General features: G+C 38.7%; 1 protein-coding gene across 1 annotated transcript; it reads left to right on the forward strand.

The window, feature by feature from the left end:
- Positions 1 to 1,069: 1,069 nt before the first annotated feature.
- Positions 1,070 to 7,638, forward strand: LOC140957970 (uncharacterized). The gene is made up of 6 exons (XM_073415382.1): positions 1,070 to 1,829; positions 2,150 to 2,278; positions 2,397 to 2,456; positions 2,710 to 2,771; positions 4,133 to 4,334; positions 7,364 to 7,638. Exons 1-6 carry the CDS (start codon positions 1,358 to 1,360, stop codon positions 7,636 to 7,638), a joined length of 1,200 nt encoding a protein of 399 aa, XP_073271483.1. The 5' UTR covers positions 1,070 to 1,357.
- Positions 7,639 to 8,479: the final 841 nt, after the last annotated feature.

The raw sequence follows: 8,479 nt of genomic DNA on the forward strand, positions 1-8,479 counted from the left end.
GAATATTAACTTTTACTTGTTTAAAAATATCATATATATCAGAATTCAAATTTGATTTTTTTGTATTTTTTAATGCATGAGGGAATGGTGGTGGCACTATCTGTTGATTCTCCTCTTCGCAAGTTATGGGTTCCACTTCCTTACCCTTTAGAGTTGATTTATCATCATCTTCGCAAGGTTCAAGAATGGATTTTTCCACAACCTTACCACTTCGAAGGGTAATAACAGATTTTACCTGATCCATCGGTTCAGTTTCAGAAGTTCCAGTTTGTAAATGATGATCCGTGGGATTAGGCTGTGGTTGTGAAGGAAATTTACCTTTTTCATGAACATTAAGTGCAGATGCAAATTTAGCAAGAGTATTTTTCAAATCTGTCATGGTTTGAGAAGTTTGAGTATTTATAGACTCTTGCTTTGTAATGAAAGAATTCAATATATCTTCCAAATTCCTTTTAGGTGGAGGAACATAAGGTGCATAATTTTAAAAATTTTGTTGATTTTGGAAATGTGGTTGTGAAAATTGTGCAGAATTATCATTCCAACAACTAAAATTTGGATGATTTCGCCAACCTGGATTGTAACTTTGAGAAAATGGTTCAAAATTTGGCCTTTTGAGATTGTTTAAAACATTGGCTTGTTCACGGAGACATTCTTTAAAAGAAGGCAAAGTGGGACAATCTTTTGTAGAATGATCACTTGTATCACAGATGTGACATGCAATTTCTTGAACAGATTTTAATTGACCATTCTTTTTCAATTCAAGTGCCTCAACTTTTCTTGCCTAAGAGGTAAATTTAGCTTGAAGATCATGTTAATCTTTGAGAGTGTACATACCTCCACCAGATGTAGGAGATCGAATCTTGTTTGATGGTTCGATTGTACCTATAGTGTCCCAATTTTGAGCATTTTCAGCTAATGAATCGAGATACTCAATTGCCTCATTTGGATCTTTATCTTCAAATGTTCCATTACACATAAATTCAACCATTTGCCTATCTTTAGGTGTTAAGCCTTCATAAAATTGAGAAACAACTCTCCAAATTTCAAAACCATGATGTGGACCTNGAGATTGGGTTAGTGTTCAGTGAGGGAAGAAGCAACGGATTGAGCTGCGCGAAAGCCGTTGCGCGTTAGCGCATCCGTTTTTCTTGCTAGGTAGTCAGTCTTCGTAACGCCGCATTCTCCGTTGTCAGGATTTCCAAGTGCATGATAGGTGACAATTTCGCTGAATGATGATGCCCTTATTTCCCATGCTTTCTGTTGGTCAACAACCAACCAAACCTCTCGTTTTTTCACTATACTCGTACAGGAAGGACTCTCTTTCTGTCTGGAGGGAATCATCGGTTCTCAATCAAGAATGCCTCAACTAGATAAATTCACTTATTTAACACAATTCTTCTGGTCATGCCTTTTCCTCTTTACTTTCTATATTGCCATATGCAATGATGGAGATGGAGTACTTGGGATCAGCAGAATTCTAAAACTACGGAACCAACTGGTTTCACACCGGGAGAACAACATCCGGAGGAACGACCCCAACAGTTTGGAAGATATCTTGAGAAAAGGTTTTAGCACCGGTGTATCCTATATGTACTCCAGTTTATTCGAAGTATCCCAATGGTGTAACGCCGTCGACTTATTGGGAAAAAGGAAGAAGATCACTTTAATCTCTTGTTTCGGAGAACTAAGTGGCTCACGAGGAATGGAAAGAAATATATTCTATTTGATTTCGAAGTCCTCATATAGCACTTCTTCCAATCCTGGATGGGGGATCACTTGTAGGAATGACATAATGCTAATCCATGTTCTACACGGCCAAGGAAGCATCGGTTTTTAATCTCATTATGAAGTGAAGCGGAAAATGAGAAAGTTTTTGCAACAAGAACTTTTATTCCATTCCTATTAAGACTGAGACTTGTCTATTCCTAATAAAGGAAAGAGAAGAGTCACTTAGCTACCAGAGCAGAAGAGATTCAAGCTATAAGAATTGATTCTTATTCTCTATCGCTTGAATTATCCGTCTCTGGCGATACAGCTCCCAACATTTATCAGGGTCACCCCTGATTTCGGAAAGCCACTTTGCAGTTCTTCCACATTCTTTTCATCAAAGAGTTCTAAGTTATTTAGAAGAAGTTTAATATTTTCACAGGAAAGATAGCTGAAACTAGCAGTTATATTTATCTTCTCGAGAGTCCCTTTACTTGGGCTAATTTATATGCTTACACTATAACTATGGCTCACAAGGAGGCCCTGGTCCTGACTAAGGAATGGGATCCCCGTACTTTTCCTATTTTATCTCTTCTTTCATGTCGAGCTTTCGAAAGCCACTGGGGAGGGAGAATGAACGATCGACTGCTAAAGATCTTGAATAAAGCATTGATAGCTTTGCTTTGCAGAGGAGAAAAACTTTGATTCTTCCCGAAGGTCTTCCTTGCATGCTGAAGTGAACAGGGGCGGTACCAACTACGACTAGAAAGCGGTCACTCCTGTCAATGAATACCATTCATAGCTGTCCATATTAGTAACATAGCCGTAACGACTTTGTTTTACTGCTCGAGGTGGTGATAGCAACTATTTACTTAATTAGTTGCTTGCATAATGCTCTTCCTATTTGTTTTCTCGGCTTTCTTCTGCCGAACCGAACGAAGACAGTTTCTCTCCCCTCTTATTGCACTGATCTCTTCTCTTTCACTCTCTTTCTTCATTCAGGAAAGGTGAAGATTGAATCGGGAACAGAAAACGAAGCAGGAACAGACTTGTCCTTTGGTCGAGTTTGCTTCACTTCCTGAGCCCTCACCACTTCCTGCGACAGCTAACAAGGGGCATTTAGGACAACTCGTTCATTTAGCACAACTTCATTCCGCTCGGGCCTCTCTTTGGAGAGTCCCTTCTTTCCAATCAATAAATATAGTGCTGGCTCGCTATTCATATTATTTCTGCTTGGCCGGTACCAAGAACTCCATTTTCAATGAATTCTGGGTCTGGGCGCTTAGCAGCCCCTACTTTCACATTTCTTCCTATAAAACTACTTCCATTTAGGCTGAGATGGCTTCTCTTTCGACGGATTGATCCGGACTTCCCCATTCGCAGGAAAGAAAGAAAAGACCTGAATCCTACTGAAGCTGCTAACATAGACTGAGCAGATATTGACCTATGAGATTTGTACACTTCGGCTTGGAACCTTCCTTTGGTTCGTGCTCGCACGGGCCGTTTCTCTGCCAATCTCGAATTAGAATCTTTGCTTACCCGTGGGCAATCCATCAACACTCATTCCCCTCTGGAACAAAGACAGATTCGAAATCTCTAGCTTATTAACCCTACTCTCTAGAGCCTTTTTCCTTAACTCTTCTGCTCTGTTCCACTCCTGAGTCTTTCTTCTCCAGTAGCAGCTGTCTTTGGGTAGTCGAGTCCTCGTCTGCTTATTCGCTAGCCTCTCTTGCTTTGCGTTGGAGTGGTGGTTTAGTTTATTCAAAAAGAAACCTGCCTTCTACTCAACATAGAAAGTAAGCTAGTTAGCTTATCTATGTTCGCTTACACCTTGGCCTTCTAGGAAGAATTTCCAGTACTGTGGATTTCCGACTTTGAAATGTTGTTACTTTACGGGCTTTCTTCCTTCAATCAACACCTTCTGAAAACTCAAGTTTGAAACCTTGCGGAAGTGAGCCCTTTTGAGTGGGGAGGAATAGTGCGGGAAGGGAGCGAGACCAAGCCCAAGCCACTAGGAGAGTAAGTCCTTCCCACGTGTCAAGTTTAATAAATGAATGCGAAAGAGATCAACCTGCTTTATTTTAGGCCGTTGGCGGAGCAGAACGAACTAATCCGCGACCAGCAAGTTTTCTGAAAGCGAACTGAATGGAAACTTTCCAAAAATCTTGCTGAAAATGAAAGAAATAAGGTCCATTTCCCACGTATTTCGTCGGTAAAACCAACGATTCAAAGTAATAAAGATATCTTTTTATAGTTCTTTTTCTATCAATGCAATGAAAGAACCACCCTTTCCTATTTGTTTGTCCTGTCAGATAGAAAGAAAATTTGACCCCAAAGTGCCCTTCTTTACTACTTTAGGGAGTGGGGGTGAAGGCGGGGGGGTTTACATACAACCGAGGCAAAATGGTTTATGATTGAATCTTAGAGGCATTCTTATCATTTGGTAGATCCAAGTCCATGGCCTATTTCTGGTTCACTCGGAGCTTTGGCAACAACCGTAGGAGGTGTGATGTGCATGCACTCATTTCAAGGGGGTGCAACACTTCTCAGTTTGGGCCTCATATTTATTCTATATACCATGTTCGTATGGTGGCGCGATGTTCTACGTGAATCGACGTTGGAAGGACATCATATGTAATGCCCGAGATTTTGATTCTGTTAATCTGAGATGATTTATTATGAACTAACTAATATGATTATAGACGGGCCAGTCCGAGACCAGATTGGGCAAAGCATATGAAGTATGCTATTTTTTGGATTGTACTATAATGTGATTGTGATTTACAAATTGCTCGAATTTGTATATGTTATGTTGTACAGGATAACGTACAAATATGACCAAACGACTGAGATTTATGTCAGAAACCATGATTGTTGGTTGATTTTGTACTTTGGCAGAATATACGACAACTTTTTCACATATCATCCACATATCGATGGATAGTCGGAGTAGACTATCCAGATATTGAAGGATATTCATGAAATGATAGTGTTTGATTTGAGCACTAGTTGATAAGATGTATTGTCACTTTGTGAATTGTCGTACAACGATAGCTATCAGATGAGTATTGAGATAGCATCCTTCGAGATATTTTACAGTGATATCTGTAAATTTCCTTTGTATGGAGAGAATATCTCGGAGATACTTGAGATTAGATCTGATAGGATCAGAAATATGACAAAGAAAATGCAGCTGATTCAGAAGGAAATGAAGACAGCTCAGAATAGATAGATTAAATATGCCAACGTCGGACGATGACTGTTGGTATTTGAGGCCGAGCATTGGATCTAACCCTGACAGGGATTAACAGATTTGGTAGCAGATGATGGTGTTGATTTGTTATGAGCGGTGGATTGGTATATACAGATAGTGTATAACCAGTATTTTTGGATTGATTCTGTCACGAGTCATTTCGGGTAGTATTATGAAATTATACCTCTTGAATTATATAATTCCAGATTGAAATCGGAAATCTGTGAAAGAAAGATAATTCTGAATGAAGATTATTCTGCTGTTGGAAATACAGTAAAGTTGACAGGGCATTAAAGAGACTACCGGAAAGACAGAATCTGATATGAGACCGAGTTTTCAGAATTGTTCATTGAGATGAGTTTTCTGATTAACCTCTACTATACATTTCGTTTTGATATTTGAGTTGATTACCTGTGATTTCGAGGACTAAATCAGATGTTAGGAGGGGAGAAATGTAATGCCCGAGATTTTGATTCTATTAATCTGAGATGATTGATTATGAACTAACTAATATGATTATAGACGGGCCAGTCCGAGACCAGATTGGGCAAAGCATATGAAGTATGCTATTTTTTGGATAGAACTGTTGGCTCCCGAGCGGTAATTGTTGACCGCCCGAGCGCCAGTGTTCATCAAATATATGTTTCGGGCAGAAGGTGCGGCACCCGAGCGGTAGTCTGTAACCGCCCGAGCGTCAATGTGCCATAAAAAAAGTGCTTGGACAGAAAATGCCGCGCCCGAGCGGTAGTGTAGCACCGCCCGAGCGCCGACAGAAATGTTGGAAGAAAGAGACACATTTCAATTTCATGCAACATGATATATATAAATGACATCCCTTCAGTTGAGTCAAAAAGAAGAAACGAGAAAAGGTTGAGGAAAGTGAGGATTGTTTGTGAAAGATCTGCCCGTCCGATTTTGAATCCGACTTCATTACTGTGTTCCTACAAATGCAGGCTATAACTGGACGTAAGTTTTGTTACATTTAGACATGATTTGAAATTATGACATTGCCAGAATCAGATGTGATTGATATATAGTGTTCTTGACATAGTAGACATCATATAATTGAAGTTAGATCGAAGAACAGATTGTTTATGTAATTGTTATGATTTTCGAAATTGATTTGATAAAGATTCGATATCAGGATTGTATTGGTATTGATTATGAGTTGTACCGATATTGATTAGGAGTTCTGGTATTATATTTGTGATGTTGATATTGACGGGGTTATCGAGATTGTATTGTTATGCAGTCGAAACATCAGTAGATTGATATTGATCAGATTCACGATTGATTGAGATTGTATCATTGTATCGTTGGTATTAAGCAGATTGTGTTTTGATTTGAGTTGAATTCGAGACTTCGACTTCGTCAAACGGAGAAGATAAAGGTATAAATTAATGTTGAGTTGGGATTGCACAACTCGAGTGAGGTTTGACTCGAGTTTCCCTAAATCACATACTTTATTTTATTGCATTGATATTTGCAATTAATGAATGAACTGATATGCTTGGTCTATTGATTTATAGATAGCAGGTATTAAATGATTGGTCTTGTGACAGAAAGGCCGGATAGTGAGGAATCGTCCTTGGCCCATTGCACTTTGTCACAGGATAGTGTATGGCGGAAGTCCCATAGTCTTTGACGGATAGGTCAGGACATCGGACGTTTGGTCATATCGAAGTGGATAGAATTGGAGTTGCTTCTATTACTGATGTTCGATATGGAAAGGGCCAAAGTCCGTGAATAACAACGTACCACCACCCCGATCGGGACTGTAGGTGGGTGTATGTTCTTATTCAGATCGGGATCCCTAGATTAGGACTGAGTCGAGTCTGAGTCTGAGAATCACGAAGAGTGATTCATTGCTTGATATTGAATTATGTTCTTGATTATGGTACATCTTTAGAATATGATTTATTATTGATATTGATTCAGGTTTCGGATTTTGATACTGCAGTGAATATTTGATTCATGTTCTGATTTTGATACATGTTATGAATGCCTGTTATATGCTTTTATATTGTCTGTACGATTGCATGTATACATGGTTTATACTGGGAATGTAATTCTCACCGGAGTTATTCGGCTGTTGTCTTGTTTGTATGTGTGCATGACAACAGGTGGGACAGGATCGAGATCAAGAAGAGAACGAGTCGGGACTAGTTAGCGTGGAGATCCGGGGTCAGAAGTAGATTAGGATTCAGCACTGATATGTAGTTGAACCTAACAAATGTATTTAGTACAGGACTTGTACATTTAGATTTATATGTACATTACGTTTCCGCATTGCAGTTTAAAAAAAAATAAAATAAAAAAAATTTATTTTATGTCCCACATTACTTAATTGTGTATTTGACGTTAATAACGATTAAGGAAATGAATTAGCGTCCGGGTCCCCACATCATACCAAAGTCATACAATTAGGACCTCGATATGGTGTTATTCTTTTTATCGTATCGGAGTTTATGTTCTTTTTTGCTTTTTTTCGGGCTTTTTCTCATTCTTCTTTGGCACCTACGGTAGATATCGGATGTATTTGGCCACCAAAAGGGATTGGGGTTTTAGATCCTTGGGAAATCCTTTTTCTTAATACCTTTATTCTCCCTTCATCCGGAGCTACCGTAACTTGGGCTCATCATGCTATATTCGCGGAGAAGGAAAAACGAGCAGTTTAAGCTTTAGTGGCTACCGTTTTACTGGCTCTAGTATTCACTGGCTTTCAAGGAATGGAATATTATCAAGCACCCTCCACTATTTCGGATAGTATTTATGGTTCTACCGTTTTCTTAGCAACAGGCTTTCATGGTTTTCATGTGATTATAGGTACTCTTTTCTTGATCATATGTGGGATTCACCAATATCTTGGTCATCTGACCAAGGAGCATCACGTTGGCTTTGAAGCAGCTGCATGGTACTGGCATTTTGTAGACGTGGTTCGGTTATTCCCATTTGTCTCTATCTATTGGTGGGGAGGTATATGAAGGAACGAATTGGTGGATTGAGGAATGAAAGCTCGAAGACAAAGAGAACCGGGCTTTTCCAAAGAATTACTGTAGTTTTCCCACTCCCTTTGATTATCATATACAAAAAAATCTTTTCCACTTTCTTACCAAATCTCTCTCTATTCTGGCACATCAATGAAGGGATCGAAGAAATTATGGCGGATCATTTTTGAAAGGTCCAAAATTAAGACGACGTAATCCAACTGCATGTAAATCTAGGAAATATGAAAAATGAATAATTAATTGATTTTAATTACTAAATAATTATGTGACATACTTGTTTAGATGTTAAATGAGATTTTGATTGTCATCATGCATAAAATGGTATTTTTAAGGAATTTTCAAGTGACGATCGAGGAACGAGGACCGAGAACTGATAAATGTAAAATGTTTTTATTAAATAACTATTTTAATTATTTAAAAGATGGTCGATGCTTTTTAGTATTTTTGAAAATAAAGGGTTTTGAGGTGATTTTATATGCCGGGACGTAAATTTTATCAATGTTGGTTTTTC

The sequence above is a fragment of the Primulina huaijiensis genome, chromosome 14 (genome assembly GCF_012295235.1).
Source record: "Primulina huaijiensis isolate GDHJ02 chromosome 14, ASM1229523v2, whole genome shotgun sequence".
NCBI classification, from domain to species: domain Eukaryota; kingdom Viridiplantae; phylum Streptophyta; class Magnoliopsida; order Lamiales; family Gesneriaceae; genus Primulina; species Primulina huaijiensis.

Bases quoted from the DNA above. Each gene is read 5' to 3' on its own strand.
- LOC140957970 (XM_073415382.1), top strand. From the start codon at position 1,358: ATGCCTCAACTAGATAAATTCACTTATTTAACACAATTCTTCTGGTCA. The intron at 2,457-2,709 runs GTACCAACTACG...TTCTTCATTCAG, and splicing joins TGCTGAAGTGAACAGGGGCG to GAAAGGTGAAGATTGAATCG. The intron at 4,335-7,363 runs ATCATATGTAAT...CCGGGTCCCCAC, and splicing joins TGAATCGACGTTGGAAGGAC to ATCATACCAAAGTCATACAA.